This window comes from Coenobita brevimanus, chromosome 50 (assembly GCF_032717465.1).
Source record: "Coenobita brevimanus isolate Jiangsu-jjx chromosome 50, ASM3271746v2, whole genome shotgun sequence".
NCBI classification, from domain to species: domain Eukaryota; kingdom Metazoa; phylum Arthropoda; class Malacostraca; order Decapoda; family Coenobitidae; genus Coenobita; species Coenobita brevimanus.
This window is the reverse complement of record NC_137003.1, coordinates 55,321,911-55,344,410: the sequence shown is the minus strand read 5'-3', so window position 1 is coordinate 55,344,410 and position 22,500 is coordinate 55,321,911. Positions and strand designations below refer to the sequence as shown.

The 22,500-nt window shown below is 43.3% G+C and overlaps 1 protein-coding gene across 4 annotated transcripts in view; it reads right to left on the bottom strand.

Moving 5' to 3' along the window:
- Nucleotides 1-1,823: 1,823 nt before the first annotated feature.
- The window catches only part of LOC145399842 (diacylglycerol kinase theta), a 95,719-nt gene continuing 75,042 nt past the window's right edge, over nt 1,824-22,500 (bottom strand). The window contains exons 5-17 of one of the 4 annotated variants that reach the window (XM_080272416.1): nt 20,252-20,402; nt 18,410-18,484; nt 15,044-15,157; nt 13,744-13,999; nt 12,998-13,197; nt 11,745-11,951; nt 11,194-11,331; nt 10,670-10,844; nt 9,125-9,447; nt 8,301-8,430; nt 7,446-7,762; nt 6,993-7,096; nt 1,824-2,040 (exon numbers count right to left, since the gene is read on the bottom strand). In XM_080272416.1, coding sequence (XP_080128542.1) covers nt 1,915-2,040; nt 6,993-7,096; nt 7,446-7,762; nt 8,301-8,430; nt 9,125-9,447; nt 10,670-10,844; nt 11,194-11,331; nt 11,745-11,951; nt 12,998-13,197; nt 13,744-13,999; nt 15,044-15,157; nt 18,410-18,484; nt 20,252-20,402 — 2,316 coding nt within the window. In that variant the 3' untranslated portion in view covers nt 1,824-1,914. Of the gene's footprint in view, nt 2,041-4,152; nt 4,461-6,992; nt 7,097-7,445; nt 7,763-8,300; nt 8,431-9,124; nt 9,448-10,669; nt 10,845-11,193; nt 11,332-11,744; nt 11,952-12,997; nt 13,198-13,743; nt 14,000-15,043; nt 15,158-18,409; nt 18,485-20,251; nt 20,403-22,500 lie in introns of those variants that run through there. The other 3 variants (XM_080272417.1, XM_080272418.1, XM_080272419.1) reach the window with 3 other exon arrangements.

Below are 22,500 nucleotides of genomic sequence, written 5' to 3'. Positions count from 1 at the left end.
CAATAACAAAACATAATGTTGTACTATAAAAAGTCAGAACAATTATGCCACTTCAGAGCCATATGGCATTTATTCTGACGTCTTCAATATGTGAAAATCGGGGCTACATACAAAAACAAATCACGTGGCAGAAAATCTGTAAACTTATCAATAATCCTATGGAACGATACTCTGAGGTATAAGTCGATACTCTTTGTATGCATTAAAAATATATCGCTGGATAAGACATTTAAACCTTTATATACAATAACAACGTAAGATTATTTTTTTGGCAACAAGAATAACAAAACTTGGAAAGGATAACAGATTCTCCTATTCAGTGTTCTCCCCCTCCCTATGTCTTATTTACTCATCATAAATGACCTGCCATTGATAGAAGTGTGTTGGTTGTGCGTCTGTTATTTCCAGTTTGTGCTGCGGCAGTTGTGTCTGGGAAGACAGAGGGAGACGGAGACTGAAAAGGAGAGAACAGTAGGAGGGAGCAGTAGATGGGACGAAAGGAGACAGAGAGGAAGATAAGAAAGTAGGAGAGTACAGTAGTGATTACAGAAGATCGAGTCATGAGGAATTGGGTATATAATTTTCCCATCCCCTTAACTTACTAAACACTGGTGGAATGATTCAGAAGGATATGACTAAACAGCGTGTACAGACTCACACTTTCGATCCTTGTACCCTTTTCTGTCTTTCACTTTTATTTCCACTACCGTTTGTCTTTTGTGCAGTAGCCTACTTGTCTTTTCATTTTTTCCCATTCTAAGTCCTAACGGACTTAGACACTAACTGAGATTATGAGTCAAACCCTCCACATCATAACATAATGTTTTTGTCTATCCACAGTCCATCACGAGAAGCAAAACCTTGTGGGGGTTCATATGTGCTGACGAAGACGATGCTGGTGGCGATGCTGGTGGTTATTGGTGGTGGGCGATCTTGTACGTGAGTGGCTGGTAATGGTTGTCAAGAGATGTTGGTGGTGATAGATGTGGTACGGGAGATGGTGGTGGGCCCGAGCAATGGTGGTGGTGGTGGTGGTGGTGGTGGTTGTAACGAACGGGGTAGTGGTGGGCCTGGGATGGTGGTAGTTGTGGGTCTGGGATGGTGGTAGATGTGGGAGAGCAGCTGCCAGGCGCCCTTGTCTGCTCAAGCTGTGGTAGCAAGGGGGGGGAGTGGGGGGGAAGGGAGGGAGCGGGGGGAAGGGAAGCAAGGGACGAAATGGAAGGGTTATAAGGGAAAAGGATAGTGGAGAAACTAGAGGAATAGTGGAGAAACAGATGAAGGTAAGCAAGGGTGATGCGACAAGGAGGTAGGGAGGAAGGGTAGATGCTAGGAAAAGGAGGCTGTAAAACTGAAGATAAGGATCGTAAGAGCGGCGGGAAACATTGGACCTGTTGTAAGTGGGCGGCGGAGGGAGGAATGGAAGAAAAAAAGAACAGGAGGAACAAGACGACTTGAAGGATGAAGCAGACAAGGGTAGGGAGAGAGAAATTGAGGAGGGAGAAAGAGAAAGACAGAGTCTGAGTGAGAAGAAGCAGGAAGGGTAATTGGAATGAGCTAGAGGATGCAGAATAGAGTGAGAGGAGGCAGGAGGGGATGCAGGACTTGGGAGAGGGTTAGAGAAGGTAGAACAGAATGAGAAGGCACGAAAGAAACATTGAAGCAGGTGAAAGGAGGCAGGGAGGGGAGTTACAGTGCTTGAAAGAAGGAAGAGAGGGTAATAGGGGGCATGGGAGGGAGTCAGAATGCGTAGGAGGCAAGAGTGGGTGAAGGGAGGCAGGGAGAGGAATCAGAGTGGGTGAGAGAAGGAAGGAAAGGTAGTTAGAGTAGATGAGAGAAGGCAGGGTGGGGAGTTAGAGTGGGTGAGAGGAGGCAGGGAGGGGAGTTAGAGTGGGTGAGAGGAGTCAGGGAGGGGAGTTAGAGTGGGTGAGAGGAGGCAGGGTCAGGCCGCACCTCCAGCCTCGCCTGCTCCCCCGCCACCATGGAAGGTTCAGTGTTCCGCCGTCGCAGTTTAGACTTGGATGTTTTCTTCAGCATGGTCGCCTGTGTGGGAGCGGCAGGTGAGTGGCGCAGTGGGAGAGAGAGGGGAACAGAGGGAGGGGGGAGGAGTGGGGGTAGATGTGAAAAGAGGGAGATTTTTAGGGAGGGATGGGAGGGAAAGAGAGGAGCAGTGGGAGGGGTTGGGGAGAAATGGGAGAGAGAGAAAGGGAAGGGTTAAGGGAGGAATGGGAGTGAGAGAGGGTAAATGGGATGTGAGAGGTCAGAGATAAAGAGGAAGGGATATGAAGAAAGAGGTGAGAAAACAGGGTAGGCGAGGGGTGGGCGATAGTTATTGGAAGTGAGAGAAAGAAGAAAAAAGAGAGCAAGGGGTGTATTGAAAATGTTAGGGAAGAAGAGGTGAATAAAGAGAAAAGTACCAAATTGTAAGGGGAAAAGTAGACAGAATGTGAAGTTCAGACGAAAAAAGAAATAACAGGATTGAAAGTACAGAGAATGGTTGGAGGATAATGAGAGGAAAATTGTCGGATACAGCGGTCGGGAAACAGGAAATGAGGAGAGATGACAGGAGGGAAGGGGGGAAAATGCCAGACATAAAACAGGGATGGAGTGAATGAAGTTGTAAGGGGAGTACATGAGAAGGAAGAGGGCGGGAAGGGCAGGGTAGAGGAAGAGGTAGTGGGGAGGGGGTAATGGAGGAAATGCAAGAGGAAAGCGGAAGGGGAGACAGAATGGGAAGGATGGGGAGAGGATTGGAATGGCAGGAGAAGGGAAAAGGAGAGAAAAAAAATTGGGATCAGATCGGCAAAAGACATAGCAACAGCAGCAGCATGAGACACTGTTCAGAGAGGAGAGGAAGACGCGACAGTGAAAGACGGACCAACGTAAACACGAACAGAAATACACCTTACGGGACACAAGTTGGCTAATGAGACTTTAAGAACATGAAATGTAAGTATAACATTGTTCAGCTGGATGGAATCATGAAACAAACTGCTTCTCACATGACAAGTATCAGTGGCTGTACTCTGAGGAAACTTTACAATGCACAAGACATGGTTAAGTCATAGAAAAGGAGAAACGCCAAGACATAAACATACTTAATAATACCCAGTTTTTAGTGCTACATGTTGTCTTACTATACTGGGCTACTTGTCGCTGAAGGGGACGTGGTTAGCAATACATACAGTTAATAGAAGCTAAGAAAAAACGGTGAAGTTGGACTGTACGTGAGGGAAAATCAGTCCTCTGTTCAAAAAACAAATATACAATAAAAAAATGGCAGTGGGTGGAGTAGGTTCTGTTACTCTGGTGATGGCCAGTGAATGAGAGAGAGAAAGGGAGCGAGGGTGAGGGTGACTGAGAGAATGAGGGTGAGTGAATGGAGATACAGTAGCTGAGAGAGAGAGAGAGAGAGAGAGAGAGAGAGAGAGAGAGAGAGAGAGAGAGAGAGAGAGAGAGAGAGAGAGAGAGAGAGCAATGACCTAGCAATCGTTTGAGTGAGCAGGTTCTGTTCAACTTTAGTGGGATTGGGAGTCAGACGGGGTTAGACTGAAACCAAATAAAGGCTGGAAAGGGTCATACGGGGGGAATGAGGAGCTACACTTGAACCAGACGGGATGGGGTCACACCAGGGCGGTCAGAGTCACGTGAAATAGGGCGAGAGTTACGTGAAGTAGGGCGAGAGTCACGTGAAGTAGGGTGAGGTGACACAAGGATGGATTTAAATTGAGGACCGTATTCTAGGCGACACAGGAGGCTTGGTGGCATCAGTTCCCGACCAATGTATGTTGCGTATTTCACTTTTACAGTCTCTTGTATGTTATTCATGTCGTTTAAATCTCGATATAGTCAGCATTAATAGCATACAAGAGGATACTGAGGATTAATATGATGGATAAATCAGTAAGGAAGAACTGTTATGATATATCAAAAGCCACTTGGAATACGGACCTAAAGCAGTAGAAATGGGTTGACTCTGACTATACACAGTGAGGGCAGAATAGGGCTGCGGCGGATGGGTCTAGGGCTGAGGGGGTTCACACACAGGGCTTCACTGGGGCTGCCGGGCTGTGTGGAAGGCATACTAAGGGCTGGTGGGACATGAAGGGACAGGAGACAACAAGGGTTATTGTAAAGGATGATTGGACATCAAGGGGCATTCTAAGGGCTGGTGGGACACGAGGGAGCAGACTACAGCTGTTGGGACATGGAGGCAAACTAAGGGCTGGGACATGAAGGGCACACTAAGGGCTATATGGGACATGAGGGAGGCAGACTCCTGGACATGAGGGCAGACTAAGGGCTTGGACACTGGGGCACACTAGGGAATGGGACATGGGCAGACTAAGGGCTGGTGGGACATGGGCAGACTATGGCTCGGCAGGCTCCTTGTCACCGTTGGAGCCATGTAGTGACGGCTCGGTGTTGCGTCTCTTGATCTTACTTTTCTTCAGCATTGTGGCCTACGAGAGAGACACCAGAGTTGTAAATTTCTTCCATACTAAGTAAATCTTACCCAGATACAGAACCAGTTAATCAAACCATCATTTAATCTGTCTTAAATTATTTCCAGTTACGACCTTAGTAAAACTGTAAAGAATTTTAGCTTTTGTGCGTATTATTTTACATGCCTAGGTAATAATATAAAATGCTACTGAGACGTAGAGTAAAAAAAAACAGTTTGCTCTCAACTTCGTACCTGAATTATTTAATATTTTGTTGAGTAACATGGAACTGATTACCTTATAATCTTAATACCTTTAAGAGTATAGTGTGCTACCTGGAACCAAAAGCTACTCATAAAAATTACCATAAAATGCAGTAACAGACATTTCAGTAGATATTACCTTAGCGATGAGCAGTAGTGCTAAATCTCAAAGAAGAATTTTTGTTACCCTTAGCAATATATCACATAGTTATACCAATATTACGATGAGGGAGGCAGGCACTGGCAAGCTAAGGGGAGTGCACACACTGTATATATTTCTTCTGGAAAGTTTACTGCACTACTAAATCATAAACAAATGACCAGAGATGCGCACGTGGTGAAATTCTGCTTCAGCACAGATAGAAGAAACCTTACTAGAGAGATTTATGTAATCCTAGTAGTAATATTAAGACCGCTATGATATGAAACAATGCTAATGAAGGATATTACTGTTGTATATAAGGTAAGGGTAGACTGAAAGTTAATGCAGAACACATATTACGTCAACAGAACATCATTGTGATCTTGCTTAACCAGGCCCTGTAGTATCCTGCTGTATATACGTAACTTGTCTCTATGTTACGAAAATGTACGAGAACATACACATGGGCTGCATATAGAAAATACTGTGAAAGTAAGATTAGTAGAGTAAACACGGTAGGAGTGGCAAGGAGAAGCCTGGAATTAAGACATTCATTAAATCAAAACTGGAGCTGCACAATTCGGGTTTTATACCGACGTGTTTGGTAAATTACTTACGAAATGCCTTCTCACGCAAATGATTTTCTGTTTGTGGTTACCTTAATAAAGAATTCAAACCTCGTCAAAAGTAAGCTTAAAGTATGACACAGGCAGGTGATGAAATCACATGTCTGGTTTCCTGTACGTAACTAATACTGACACCAATGAAACATTATCTGTTGCAATATAGTCATGATTTTTAAAAAGCCTGGATTTTGCATTTATATAATAACTTTATCGCAGATTTGTTCCGTTTTCAAACTGCCGAATGTAACACGTGGGCAAGTAAAATATAACACACCATATGATGCTGCAAATATAGGTAATTTGTTTTCACCATTCACTGTTTCTGTTTATGAATAAGCAGGGCCGAAGGTAAGGGTGATGGGAGACACAAACAACCTGAGAGGCTTCATAAATTATTGAAACTATCGTGTGCTGGCTAAGTCCTTTTCCTCAACACACGCGTTCTTGGACTATGGTATTGTTTTAGACATGTTGGGGATTACTTTAGACAAATGGGTCAAATTTTAAATAATCTAGGGATCACTTTATGGACGTGGGGTCACTTTAGGCACGAAGGGGTCTATTTAGGCACTGGGGGTCACTTTAAGGACATGGGGTCAGAGCTTGCACTAGCGAAAGCTTGCATGGGAGTGGCTTGAACATATAACACTTGTACAATGTAAACAGAGGAAAGGAAGGACGTGGAACAGAGGAGAGGGTGGAATGGAATACCGTGTCAGATGAAATGGGAGAAAGAGAGAGAGTGATGGTGGATGGTAGTAAGTCACAGTAACTTACTATTTACAAAGGAAATGTGATGTGTGGCAGTGTGCAGCGTAAAAGCAGTGGACACTACATACAAACTACATGTGCTGGCGAGTTATAATCTTGTCTACGCTCTACTTTCATCAGTTTTAACCATCCTCCGCTTGTGAAAATTTCTGCCTACATCCCATGCTGCTACCCCGGTTTACATACTCCCTCCCTAACTTCTCATTACCGGTACCATACTTTCTGCCTCTCTTCACTTTCAGTTTTCTCTCTCTCCCTTATTTTCAGTCTACTTATTTTAGATTCCAACTCCAAACCTACCCATTCTTAGCTCTTTCAAAACCTTTGTTTCTCTCAGCACTCCTCTTCCCATGCCTTTACTACAACTGTTCCCCACTGACCTATTTCATTAAGCTCTCCTTTGCTCTACCTCTATCTTTGCTCTCCCTATCTCTACCTCCATTTTATATATCTTTTCCTCCTAATGCCTTCCGTTTCCACATTCCTATTACTTTGGTTCTGTTTCTAGTGTCTTAGGCTTCCACTCTGCTACATATTCAAACTCATCTCTGTTCCTCCATTACAACTTAGTTCACATTCCTCTCTTAACCCCAACTGTTCTCCCAAATCATGGGGAAATCTCAGTCCCTACTCATCCACTTTCTCAGTCATAGCTCCAGTTACAACTCAGTCTCAGTCCCAGTCCCAGTTCCACGTCCAGCGTCAGTCTGATACTAATGGCAGTCTCTTTCACAAGCATCCAACAGACCTTGAGGGCAGACTTGAGGACGACGACCTCGCCTGGTGCCTGGTTCCAAGGCTCCCCATCCACCTGTACTGGCAGCTCCGAATTCAGTTTGATACGGATGTGGCCTGAGGGTTTGAGATCGATGGATTATGTGGTACCTACAGTCCTGTGTATGTAGAGTGGTCCATACATAGCCTTCCACTAGAAGCTTATCTGGAGGTATATGTTGCAAGGATGGGTCGGTCTGCCAGTTTGGGCATGGGTACGGCAAGGGGAGTACGAAATAAATAAATTACAGAGGACAGACATTAATGGTGCTAACTGAGCCGTCCCCACGACAAACAAGAAATCGCCCAGAAGAGTGAAAGAGAGGCATTGTACATGGACCACTCTGTATTATGGTACCGTACATACAAACATATAAGCACCATCTGGCACGGCAATTAACCTGTACAAGAACCACAGGCAACCTACCACCCTGGGCAATCCTGATGGCACTTCTGAGACCAGACTGAATCTGACCCAAGTGGACAATTCCAGTCACACCAACAACTTCCAGGTGGCCATCCCAGTGGTTAGGTTTGTTGAACTGATCATCCTTCTCTGGGCCCCAAGGATTTGCTCCAGATCCCCATGACAGGATGTTGAGAATAATGACTCCTTCGAGTGGTGGTAGTTCCACATGTTTGCCATCCACTTCAAGACGAATCTCCTTATGCAGGTCCTTACACAGCTTCCGAGACACCATCTTCCGGAGACCCATCTTCACATAAACGCCCTTGTTGTGCAGTCTACAGGAAGAGAGAAATCAGAAAGGCAATTACGCAAGAGAGACTCTACTGAAACTGCAAGTAATCATTCATTAATTCTTTTATGGACACATCATGAGCACTATTCAGTCCTCAAGGATACATTCATGATCAATAAGACTGGCTATCACATAACTATGATTACCTGATATTATGACAAATATAAAATGAAAAATGGATACAAAAAAATGAACTGTTTTGTGTTGTGGTACCGCTGCCCATAATCCTAATTCTTTGTAAGTCACTAACACATTCAACATATTACCTAACCTGTATTCTCAGCTGTACAGCATGAAACATATAATTACTCTACTGTCACCTGCAATTCGTTTACAGATCCGTAGATTATAAAAACAAAACCTCCCATATCTCTTGATTTAATTTGTACAGATTTCTAAGTAATCGTCTAACAGCATATCCTGTCTAAATTTGCTGCAATACATTACCCTCTTGTTTAGTTCTTCCTGATACAGCTGCCTGTCTTTAAATAATTCGGTCTGCTCTTTGTCTTCTGCCTCACCTGCTGTTGAATTTGTTGGGGTTTTCCTCTCTCGCGTTGTGGAAGTCGAGGCACAACTCCGCCTCAATACCAATGCCGAAGTAGTTGTTCATGACGAAGATTTGGCTGTTGTCCTCGCTAGTCGACCCGGCTGTTGGAATATGGGCAGTTAGGGCGTAAAAGGGCTGGAGAATACATTAGGAACGCATATGTAGATGCATTGGGATTTAAAAAACGCACTTACAATCAAATCCCTGTCGCATCTCTGGTTTTGATATGCAGGAGGGACAAAGGGGCTGCAGAATGTTCTTGTTTGTCCCGTTCTAGCTTCATATATAAATATTAAGATACGACACGAAGATTACAGCAAGTTATAAACGTTTTCTCAAAGAAAATTAAGGAAAGGAATGCTAACTCTTTCTTTGCCTGATTCCTCCTGTAGAAACATATCTATGTTATGAAGGAGAATCGGCTGTAAATATGTCTGAGAATCCCATCCCAGGTGAGGACGGCAGAATGGATCACAATGGAAAAAGCTATGCAAATGAAGACTGATATGGGTATCACAGAAATTTATGTGAATAGGAAAACAAAGCAAACCCTGCTAGCAATTCTAATTCTATCTGGGAGGGAGACGAGTGGACAGCACACAACAACTGGAGAAAATTCTAGCTGCTGGACAGTAGTAAAACCAAAAAAACACACAAAGCAACCATGAAAAGAAGTATACTACAGAATAAGATACTGGACACACCCTATTAAATACAAGGAGAGGAGAATGGCCATGGAGCAAAACAGGCATAACAAATTAGACGATGTGACAGAGTGTATACATTCATACTCACCGGTGGAGTTTGTCTGCGCTTGCTTGTCTTCCACTTTTTCATCAATGTGGAAAACGACTGTCCATCGGTCAAGCCTGATGTCTTCTGCATCAATTACATCCTTGAGAAGATTTATTGGATCCTCACCACCATTGTATCCGGGCCCCCATCGCAGGACGCGGGCCAGGTCGTTACCAGTGCCCAGGGGTACTATGGCACAGGCAGGATGCTGACACACTGAGTCTTGACCCACGTTATCCAGGCACTGCAACACCCACCCGATGGTTCCATCACCTCCACACACCAGAATCTTATACTTCTGCACTTGCCGGAACACATACAGGCTGTAAGAGAGGAGCAGAATTTAGCAGGGATTATTATATGTTCATTAGCTCTAACCTAAGAACACTAAAACTCGCTACAAAGCCTTATATTCTTTATAATTTACTGTTATATTTAAATAATGCAGCCTGATACGTCTGTCTGAGCTAATGAAATTCACAGAAATATTTACAACTCTCAGCTCTTTGCTCGATTCAGGCCTAAACTAATATATAAAGTACTGTGACGAGATATCTGAATATATTAAGTTGGCAGGTAGCGACCAGAAGGGCAACTTTCACTTTCATTACCGAAAGCAAGCTTTGGATGGAATATTAGAGGTAAAGGAGATTGAAACAACAAAGGGAATAAAGACTGCATTGAGGATAGAAGTTACGTGAAATGTAGTATTATATGTGTTGTAGTGAATACACACACACACACACACACACACACACACACACACACACACACACACACACACACACACACACACACACACACACACACACACACACACCGCTTGCTGGTGCAGTGGTAACGTTCCCGCTTGCCAACTGGTGGACGGGAGTTCGCGCCTCGCTCAGGTTGCGAAAAGTTTCACTGACGAAGTGGGTGGTTACTGTCCCCCTTGAGCAAGGGGACGGGTGTATGCGTGTGTGATGGTCACAGCCTTGCCCTTAGATCGGACTATATGAGCTCTCAGCTCCCTTCCGGGAGGGTAAAAGCTGACAATCACGACCATCAAGTGATCCTGACCGACCCGGTGAATTACACACACACACACACACACACACACACACACTGGTAGTTGTAGCAGATGTAACCCCAGCTTCATCTGAACATGGACCCAGTAGATTGTAGGCTGAAGTTACTCCTCTCCTGCAGTCCACTATCTCCCTTTCAAGGGATCGGGAGGAAGCTGCGGGGCATTTCATAACCAGGCAGCGGAGCTACCCAGCTATGACAGTGCCACCTAGCCAAGATGCCTCTCTCCAACACACACACACACACACACACACACACACACACACACACACACACACACATTAAGAGGTAAATAATAAGTTAAATTCGTATGATTCGAAGTAGTGAGGTACCGGTATATACTGGGGAAAAAACAGAGGAAACATGCGTTAAAGAATGATTACATGTACATTTTAATGTGATATGACCATGTGAATAATGTGTGGCATGAATAACACGCTGAGGCGAACAGTACTCACTGCCACCGTAATGACTCACCCTGGAAGGGGTCCTCCATTGTCGAGATCAAATACTTGGTACGGGTTAAGGAGCTTCCTGAAGGAGTGGATGAGCTCAAGGCCTTGACACCCACCGCTCTTCACGTTGACGAAGACTAGCAGCGGCTGGACACCGTCAGGGATCATGTGAGGCTGCACGTTGGGCAGCAGCATCACTGCACCAGGGTATAGAGTTGATTCATAAAAAAATGTAGATATCACACAATGTCTGACTTTTTATCAGCCGATTCATTAAATATCTTTATCAAACTTTTACAACACAGAAATCCTTCCTAGTATTAGGACAGTGAGGAATAGAGAAAAATAGATAGATACGTGGATAGTTAATATAGAAAAAGGGATAGCTACATGGATAGTTATATCAAGATACTTCAGCTACACAAACGTGAGATGTGTATTTTCAGATAAGGTAAGTAGAAGCATGCTGGTAAGACAAATTTTCGTAAATTGATACTACAGATTATACATATATACCAGCACAGGTGATAATTCGTAAATACTGACCGAGAAGGTTCCTATCATCATATTTGGACTCCCTAAGTGCGTAGAAGGCCCGCACAGCCACATCCGAGTCCTCGTAAGTGATGACCATAGAACCGTACTCATAGTAGATTGGCCCGATGCTTGAGTACTTCAGACCCGCTGAAAAGGCAAACTTTGATTGGCCTTATGAGTATCCACACTGAACGAAACAGAAAGAAAAAATAAGAAAAAATCCAGGGAATACACAGTCAGTTGGAGGACTGTTTTTAAATTATATAGAAGAAATAAAGGTACCAGTAGGAAATATTAAGAGAGCAGCAATATAGATGTACTTGATAATTGAGGGTATCTTAGATTAAAAATACAATACACTGAAACAACGGTTTTGAGAGGGAGATTATGGATCATGAAGAAGGTGCTTACTAAATGTTTAGGAACTGCCGACAACAATATGATACACCGCTTGAGAGAAGGACTCCATTATAGTATGGGCATGCTTTTGAAAATAACATACACACCAACACTATTACCGACTCACCATCACCATTTCCAAAGCATTCCCCATTACTTACCCAGGAAATCAATGAGTATCTTCTCGTACTGTCGTTGTGAAAGATTTGGTGGGAGATTGCCAACAAAGAGGGCAATGCTAGGGCCATGGGGATCCTTAGCCAGCTGCAGGTAGAAGCGGGTCATCTCCATCTGACGTACGCTGTCCCGGGCCACCGCCTTCAAAAGATCCCAAGGCCGTTCCCCAGACTCCATCACACGTTCAGATACTGCGAGAGGTGAGAAGGTAGACTGGTGAGGGTGTGGAGTTCTCGGAGTGGAGAGAGGGCAGACAGACAAAGATGTAGAGCTCTGGGAGTTGTAGGAGGGCAGACTGATGAAGGTGTGGAGTTATGGGAGTGGTAGGGGGCAGACTGATGAAGGCGTGGAGTTCTGAGTGTGGCAGGAGGGCACACTGACGAAAATGCGGAGTTCTGGGTGTGGCAGGAGCGAAGACTAATGGAAGTGTGGAGTTCTGTGTGTGGCAGGAGGGCAGACTGATGAAGGTGAGAAGTTCTGGGTGTGGCAGAAGCGAAGACTGATGAAAGTGTGGAGTTCTGTGTGAGGCTGGAGGGAAGACTAGTGAAAGTGTGGAGTTCTGGGTGTGGTAGGAGGGCAGACTGATGAAGGTGTGGAGTTCTGGGTGTGGCAGGAGCGAAGACTGATGGAGGAGTAAAGTCTGTGAGAATACTGAGAGTCAGGATGAGTTGAGAGAGGTAGGTTTTGTTGCCGTCAAAGCAGGCCACTAGGAACAAGTACTGAGAGAAGATTAAAAATCACAAAGCAATTATTGTGGAAATCATGATCGGTTGGTGTCAAAATGGATAATCTGTACAGGATTAAAGTCTTCCGAGGATATTTTGAAGTACTCGTACACGGCCACCACGAGAACGGCTGAAGCCATATGGTGGACATTGATGGGTTCCTGTAGTATTATTTGTTGGGCTTGACAAATTTTATCGAAAGTAATACAATACACTACCCCATCCCTCCTCACTCACATACATTCCCGTAGTTAGTCTCTCACTTTCCATCCTATCCATATGGCCTAACCACCTCCGTGTATTTCTCCTAACACTTTCTATCACATCTAGATTCACACTGTTTTCACTTCCTCATTTGTCAGTCTGTCTCTCCACGTAATTCCAAATGCTCCTCTCAAATAACTCTTCTCAAATGAGTCACTGTAAATGTAGAATGAAAGATGAAAGCAGTGACTCCCTAGAAGGCAAGTAAGAATTCAATACGATAAGGCTCAGAAGAATGCAGTACAGACCTCCCTTATCGAGCATGACCTCCACCAGGTGATAGTCATCAGGTCGAGCATCAGGCAGGCCGAATTTGTGTAGGGCCATTGCAATGACGTCAGTAACGGTGGTTTGTGACGTGACGGTGAGCAGTACCTGTTCAATCGTTACAGTGGCTCCCAGGCGTGACGGGTACACTCGGATGCACCCCTCGTCATTACCATGCTCCCTGTAATGCCCAGATAAACGTCAGCATCCACCAAAGCACAAAAACACAACATCAACTTTTAAAAAGCTGCACATTAACCCCTTCAATCCGGTGACCAGTACTTTATATTTGTATTTTATTCTAGCTACCTTCTAGTTAGGAGAGACATTTTGAATTGGAGAGGTTAGATGTGACATTCATTAACTCATTCATTACAGGAGGAATACTACCCTAAAAACAATGAAATATCGCAAAAATGCCAAATTAGAGAGAGAAGTGTCATGCATTTCCACCAATCAAAATCTTTTTCCTATTTCCAGAAGTCATCAGGGAAAAAACATTGATTCACACTGCTCTGGAGCTATCTTAAAAAATAAAATGTCAAAATTACTTCCTATAAAGCATGCTGGGTGCACTTTTGAGAAGCCCAGAATTGGCAGGTGCCAGAAACTCATAGTCACTATAACATGCCTCTATTTCAAAGATTAGTATCATGACACTATAAAGAATAGCATGAGATGGCGACTGACCTGAGATAACCTAAGCCTGGCACAGTGAGGCACTGACCTGTACCTGAGGAAGACCGCAGGCCGCTTGCCATCTCTGCGAGTAAGCTTAGCCACAGGTAGGGGGTCAGTAAGCTCTGTCTCCTCAGCCGAGTATGCGTCTGTCAGGTAGGTTTTGGCATCTTCAAGTGGTGGGAGGTGGAAGGCGCGCATGGCTGCTGTCAAGAACTCGGAAACAGTGGCAGCCCGCGACACTGTCACTAGGCGAAACATTCGGCGCTGCAGGGAGCTGTTGCCATCAAACACCTTCACCACTTCTGAGGACACACCGGGCATCATGACGGGCTCATCACCAGGCGTCAGATTCACAAACAAACGTACGATCAACTGCTTGTAGCAACTCATATTGTTACTTGCAGGAAGGACAAAGAATGAAGAAAACACAAACTTTCTATGTCGCTTGTTCTTCCTGCAAATGAAAATCTGAGTAATAAGAAGTTGATCGTAAATGCTTTCGGGAATCCCACCCCAGCTATAAACATGCACAGAAATTTGGGAGATATTTAGATGATAGAGAGTGACCTGAAGATTCTGTACTTAACAATGTTTTGTCTCATTATTTATATGCGACATTAGAGGAATAGTAACATCACATATTCATGAATATCCAAATATATTTGTATACTGATCAGGAGTGAGATAAGAATATACCGTAGTTATTAAGGTAAATACAGTGCCTTAGTATGACTGAAATAATCAAGCAACTTAATTGTATGGGCACAAGAAGATAGTGTAAAAAAGTGTAACATATACATTATCAAAGTCAAAATTTATGAAAAAAAAAAATTGGAAGAGATAAGATATATAAAAAATCAAGTATAAATAGCACGACAATGAGACAGAGCGATGGAGGACGAAGGAAGGATAGGAAATGATGAAAGCAGACTGTGGAGAAAATAACAAAGACCACAGTTCAAACAAAGAGGTAAATGTTAAATGACAAAAATCAGATAACACTCAGTACTGCAAATACTTAATGAGACACAGCAACAAAGCCTAGGGAGCAGAGAAGTGACAAAAAAAATAATGAGGCAATGGACCGAATTCTAGGTCTCACAGGAAGATTGGTAGTGCGTCTTGTTGAGTGAGTTACTTTGCATATTACATCTTTTTATCCCCATGTATGTTCCTGAAGCACTCTATGTCGATGTTAAAAAATATAATCATAATATAATATAGAATGCTAAGGTGCAATACGCAAAAAATCGGTAAGAGGAATGTGCTACGAATATTCCACTGCCAAGGAGAAAAGGGCCGACAGACGGACCCCTCGCCACGGAGTCTGAAGCCTGTGTACCCACCTTCATCTCTTTCGTCCCTGTCCCTGGAGCGTTCCCTGGCTGCTGGTTCCTCTACGGGTTCTCTCAGCTTGCAGTCCCCGCTTGTGAATTCCTCCGAGATGCTCCTTGCTGAGGCTGAAGGCAAAAGTTATATTAGTGAATGAACTAGCATGTGACGCTTCATTCTGAGGTTGGATTTATACTGGAGTGGTAGGAGCGGTGTGAGTTTGAATGCTATGCTGAATGATATGAAGTCAGGGTGTGGTAAGAGTGTAGTGGGTTTGAACGAACGACCTAAAAGAGGGTGAGGGGTCAGACTGCTATGGGTGATGAAGGACACGGGTTGAAAACAGAAAGATGGTCAGTAAGAGAGAAAAGCTATAAAAGACTGGAAGGACAAGGATCGAAAGAGATGAGCGAGTTTGAATAAATACAATGAGGGGAAGGCGGCAGTGTATTGGTGGGGAAGAAGGACAAAAGGCAGAAAAGACAAATGGTAACCAGTAAGATCACGCCCTCTGAAAATCCGTGATCTTGCATTTGACCTTTCAAGGTCAGTTAAGGTCAAAGGTCATGGTGCCCAATGAAAGCCCATATGTGACTTCCTGTACGTTGATAATAATCAATATCTCTTATCTTCAACGAGTTTCCAGTTATAGTCCCCTGAATATCCGAGACCTTGAATTTGACCTTTCAAGGTCACCCAAGGTCAAAGGGCTTGGTGCCAAATGAAAGCCCGTATTACGAGTTCCTGTATCTTCATAATAGTAAGTATATCTTCAACCGGTTTCAAGTTATAGCCCTCTTAAAATCCGTGACTTTGATTTTGACCTTTCAAGGTCACTTGATTACCTCCAAAGTTTAATCACTTTCTTTTGGGACCAGTGCCCACATATCCTGAAAGTTCCATGTGATTTCATTCAGGCGTATTTCCGTAATGTTGCTAACAAACAATGAAGCAAACAAACACACAAACAACAAAGACACTCGACCATAAACAATACCTCGCCGGACTCCGTCCAGGAGAGGTAAAAATACATCATTGGGTTTATCGTTTAAATATGTAAGACGCAATCGTACCGTACTGAGAGTTAACGTATTCAACTCCACGACGTAGTACAAAAAAAAAAAAAAAAATGTTTAGTCTCTCCCCTGGTAGTTTTATTTGGTTTACAAAAGATCTCTCGTACAGAATAAGTTACAGGAGACTATCTCCTCCAGCTCCAAAAAAGTCTCTCTCAACCAGAATGCAATCGTTCGAAGACTGCAAGAATAAAACGAACACTACGTCATCGGAGTGGAACTGTGAACAAAAACTACGTCACCGGAGTGGAGCTGTGAACGTAAGAGATATGGTTGTTATGAAACCACAATTATTTCACTAAAACCCATACATCATCTGAGAGCAGTTAGTCTCGATAATACTAAGGATCGTATTCAACGTGGCTTTGGACGCTGCGTAACACCTCTTCCTTATTGATTTATTCTGCCCATTACACTACAATATTTTCTTCTAATGAACAACGTTAATATTAAAACAATGCAAATAATATATAATAGAATGTAAAGCTGTTTCAAGCAAAAGAAATAGCTAAGATACAGGTGCTACGAATCTTCCTATGCCCCCTAACATATGGCCCTACTGCTAATTTCTAACGCTGAGATCATGGGGGGAGGAGAGCCTGTCTGCAGCCTATTTTTCGTGACTATCGCCATAGTGTTAATCTCTTGTTATTGTTCAGCATTCAAGATGGAGAGATGACAATTTTATGACGAGTTAATGTGGACAGAACAGAGGAACAAGCATGACAGATTTGTAAATAGTACGACCTCTCAATTGTAAAATACGGACCCTGAACACCTTGTTTTCGCAGGTGTTCCATCAGTGACCGCCACAAACTTGGGGCTGCACACACCTTCTCCGTCTAAGTTTTTGCACTTTTAGCCTGAGAATGTCACTTCTGTTTCTTTCTTGTTTTCTCCGCATGGTTTTATTGAATTCAGGAAAGAGCTTTGGGACTAGAGAGTTGAAGTATAGCCTTCACCTACCCCATGGGCTCCCTAGGTTGGACAACATCGTCTGTCAACCATCGTGACCGAAGGAACTTAGAATTCACTACCTCCCACACTGCAGTAAGGCGGGGTGTGTGGGTACGAGAAGGAAAACGTCTTAAGTTCGTGACGGGCACACATCTTTTAGACCTGCGGTGGCGAGGTAGGTTCGAGTCCTACACAGGTGAGGATGCTTAACGGTACGATGTTATTTAGTGAGAATAAAATTACGAAAATACACCACGTGCAAAAGTAATTAAGCCTTTTTCATTACAATGACGTATTTTCTGCTTCATTCTTCCTACATTCAGACGACATTATTGTTTATATATGAGAAACTTTTCAAACTCGAGGGGTTAGATACAGCCTTCATTAACCCTTTCAGTACGAGGTCTTTCCAAAGCTGATTTCCGTCTAATGGTCTGGGAGTAGCAATAATATAATTAAAATGACGTCACTGTATTGCAACTGTTTAACTTTGAATTAAGATGTATATACACAGGGTGTCCAGGATGTAAAATGACATTAGGAAATGACAGATGATGGAATTCTAAACAAACAAGACTGTATCAACATGGGTTCAAATCTCAACAATTATGAAGCTACAATTATTGATGACCTTATGGATGAATTATGAGGTACACCATTTTCGTCCATAAGGTCATCAGTAAAGAAAAAAAAAAGATATATATTGATAAAACATTTTTTGTTTAGAATTCTATCATCTATCATTTCCCAAAGTTTCGCCCTTTCCCCTGGTACGTAATTATATATATATATATATATCCCATTGGATCCCAGAGTTGCTGGGCGAGGCACTGCGCTGGCAGGGTACTATGCGTACTGCCCTCCGCCTATCAGCTCATCGTCGCGAAGCTCATAGGTCCCTACCCGGGGGTTCCCTACTTTATTAAGACTTGGAAATTCCCAGTTCTGTCCAATACGGAGGACACTGGGTTCCAAAGGGTTAAATATATGTCACTGACTGCATTGCGCAGTTGACCCTTGTGCGGTGTGGTGCGGTGAGGATCTGTCCGTTCTCCCCTTTGGGGCTAAGATGCGAATGAATGTGTTTCAATGGATGAGTAAATGGGGAGTGTGTCGTCCTGTCTCGGCTACCTCCCTTTCCTTGAGGGAAGCAGCCTAGGTATATAGACAGATAGATAGATAGATATTTCTGCAATGACTAGATGAATCTGCTCAGATATATGAAAGACATTTTGTTGTGAAGAGGTTCCAAAAGTATCTCCTAAGGTAAATAAAATCGCATAAAGTAGCAAGAAAAAAAAAAAACTATTATAGTGGGGAAATGAATGCTGGTGGTGTCCTACTCACGTGAGATGGTGTCTTTCCTCCTGTTCTGCACCCCGATGATGGCCTCCATTGGCACCTCTGTTCGCGGGATGCTCACTGAAACACACAAGCACACACACATCACTTGCCATACCACAGTCTCGGCAGTTTTCATTTGTACAGTTGTGGACAAAAAAATCGTTCCACTTTTTGGTCGAACAATTATGAAATTCTTACATAATATTCTGTAAAGTTTATTGGGCTCGGAATATCGCATCACTGGGTGTCGAAAATCAGTGCTCTCTGCCTCGTTGTTCGTCGGAGTGAAGTGAATCAATATTTGTGTCCACGGCTGCACATATTTTTATCCATACTTTTCTAAAATTATCATATATTTTTACATTTCACTGTCAAATTCCTCACCTCAGAGGATGTGTCCTGATACGGTCTTTTTGCCACCTATTTCCCCTTCCATGTGAGGCGCTTTTTCGCTTATTAACTTTTCAAACTACCTAGCGTCCTAACTTTGAGTACAGTGTATGAGGGCAAGAGTAGTGATAACTGGTTTCTGTGCAAAGAGGCGGATATTAGCTTACATCCAGGGAAAAAAAAAAAAAACGCGCTTTCCTATGCTACGAGTACTTCTTATTCTGCCCGTTGCATTCCCACGGGTGGCACTGAACAGTCTTCACAGGAACAAGGGAAAAGGATTCTGCTCAACTTGTAAGATCCTTATAAATGCTCATGTCCTTTTCGATTAACCCAACTCGACACGTTGGTGGCCATCTCCACAGCCGTCCAACAACTATACCTTGTAAAAGAAGAAATCAAGATGCAGGAAACGATGCATTGCACGATGTCAACAGTGAGGGTCCGTGGCCTTCATGACTCACATTTAGATTTATGGACAATCAGGACGTTGTGTGACACGAGTTGACTACACTCAAATATCTACTTAATTTAGGTCAGATTCAGGCAAAGCTGTTCTCCGAATCCTACGAAAGGGGCTGTGGAACCTCGGGGGTAAAGGAAACTACTGCAAGGGTTTAAGAAACAATATTGCATGTCAAGTGCTGCAGAAGTGGCAGAAGACTCATCAAATAACGCCGTGACTGCCTCAGAGAACAAAAGATAGGTTCAATACGCCCATGGGGGTGGGGAAATTGTCTGCTACCAACCTCTGGAAGAGGGTATATACTGATGTCATGGGTATCCTTCCAGAATGTGCAGTTTACAAGAAGTATATTATTACGACAGAAGACGTACTCTTACCCTACAACATGGATGTCTCGGTAAAAGCACCACAGTGTGGAAGCCTTCATGCAAAGGTTACTTTATTTATTCATTTCACATAGCAGATTCTGGCCGTATATTAGTCAATCTGTTCCCTGAGGACCAACAGTCTTCGTTTACATTAAGAATGGACGTGTGAACAGACAGGTGCCAACCACCACATTCCATTTGGTTGGGTAGCCAATGTCTGCCCACTACATTTCTTTAGGAGGGGAAATAACATCCAGTGCAATGGACTGGCAACAAAACAGTATTACTACCTTACACCAGTGATTTCATGGAAGAGTTGTGAAACTTGTAACATAATTAATTAAATTCAAATATCATCTTCCATTTACATAAAGGGATTTGAACTTAAAATGTGTGAATTACCAGCTCAGTACAATGATCACTTCTTGTCCTGGTCATGGATGATGGAGATAAAAAAAAAGAAAAATGAAATTAATAAGGCACCACTATCAGAGTTCCCTAAATCCACCTTCTATGGGTCGTAGCATGAAGACTGGGACTTAGCAAAAATTTATTGTCTGCCGTAATGATCCACGTGCAGTCGATGTGCATTAAATTTAACCTTCTCGTTATTGTACTCACCAGCAGTCGGGGGCAGCATGATGGGCTGAAGGAGTCCGAAGGTGCATGCCGTGGGTACCTTGTTGACACAGCTGGCGTGCACAGTGTACCCGCACCACTCACACCGCAGTCCAGCCAGGCACTCACCAGTCCAGCACGTCTTCTTGTCAACCTGCACCAACACAACATGGAGAGGGGCTGTTAAATAGAGACTATGGAAAAAATTAACTACTCTCCTGAATGTTATCTGGTAGCCTGGAGTTTGGTCCCTGGCACAGTACAGGTGAATTAATGATATAAGTTGTTCGGTGTGGTATGGTTGAACTGCTGAGGTGTGGGTTAGATCAGAGTTAAAGGAATGAGAGATGGAAGGTTAAGTCTGATAAGGTTGTTGGATGTGCGTGGGATGGAAGAGGATGTTTTGGTTGTCACGTTAGGTTAGGATGGAGTGGATTAGGTTGGGATATGTGCGTAGTTTTTTATTTGAAGGTGGGTTAGATTAGGGCGGAATAGGTGCTTAGATTTTAGGATGGGTTAGGTTACCAGATTTTGATTAGATCAGGATAAGAGATAAGTTCAAAATCACGTCACCCGATGAAGGGCAATGTTAGGTTAGGTCAAGCTGGGTCAGGTTTGGGCATGTTTGTAGTCAGCTCAGTAGTCGAACAGGGCACGAGGAAGATCAAATAAAGATAAGGCGTGACTGAGCTGGGCACAGGTTAGGTTAGATCAACCATGTACCTTTGATCAGCCTAAGACAGGGCCAGAATTTGGTTAGGTGGTTAGGTGAAGCGAGGTTAGGTTAGGTCAAGGTAAGTCAGGACACGTGGGAATAGGGCACGAGATAAGGTAGGTTGGAGGCATTGCGAGTAAGGTTAGTTTGGCAGATTGGTTAGCTTGGTGCAGAATAAGTCAGATCAGTACGAATATGGTTTACGTCAGGATTAATATTATATTCTGGAAATTACACCCCAATAATATATATCTTTTAAATTACTGAAACAAACTATGCTTACATCAAAGTGATATAAGTAATAAACAAGAGCATGTTGATGTGCAATACTAATACAAAACAAATAATTACAGAATAGGTACTACAGGGCCTTCTGTGCCGCCAGGAACACTGCCCATTAACAGGAACAGGTTACATCGATCAAAGATCGAATTTCGGAGTCTGACTGCTTGACTAAAGCAGAGAAATTAATCAGATTATTATACATCACAATGACACCCGGGCAGATGTGAAGGCAGTGGCCGTGCCCATATATGCCAAATGAAGTGCAGTTCAAACTGAGAGTCTGGTACGCGTCAGAGGAGATACCTTTAGACAGAATATTTGGCAGACTGCACTGTGTCAACAAGTGGTAAGTTCAAAATAAACATGAGGTGATTTTAAGTATGAGGTAATTTTAGGTATGAAAGGATTAAGGTTAAAATGCATCAGACTAAGGCATTATGCGTTACGGAGAGTGAACAGAGGTGAGAAGGGATCAATAACCGTGAGTGGAGTAGAGCAGCAGAGCCAGTTTTTGTGTTGGTCATTACAGATTAAGCTTTACACCCGATGACATATTCGTTGCCTCAGATTGCTTTCCTCCCAAACTTCAACCCACAGCAGTTCAGGTCCAGCTGTTACAGAGTTTTAATGAATGGACACCTGTAGTTTGGTGTATGGCTGTTTTCTTTCTGTTTGAATTGTTTTTCCTTCCTCTGTTCATCTGTAAATTTGTTATTACTTTCAGACGATACTCCTCAGTTTTGGAAGGACATTTTGGTAGTGAAAGTCTCTCCTAAGCTGAATAAAATCGTCTGAAAATAGCAAAAATGAAATAAAAAGAAGACATCGCAAGGACCGGGTCAATGCATGTCACTACAGATTAGGAGGGAGCTGGAAAGGATGGTAAAGGTTAGGAAAATACTGAAATGGAGTTCTACCATTTTCACACGCTGCAGAAATTATGGTTAAGTAATATGGGTTTTGTCAACACACCTGTGCTCTCTAAGTTTTCACATTACATACCCGTGATTCATTGGCAGTATAAAAGGACTATGATGAAACGAAGCATGATTCATTAACCCCTTCAGTCCCACGACGTATTTTCTTTTTCAATCAGGCTACCACAAGACGATTTTAATCAGGCTGTGAAGGATAGGGAAGAGGGTGAAGGAGTTGTCAGATGGCAGAGCCTCTCCCCTGTGCTGAATGAAACAGTCTCAAGGCAGCAAGAAGAAAATACATACGTCACGGACTCATGAAGTTAATGGCTCGT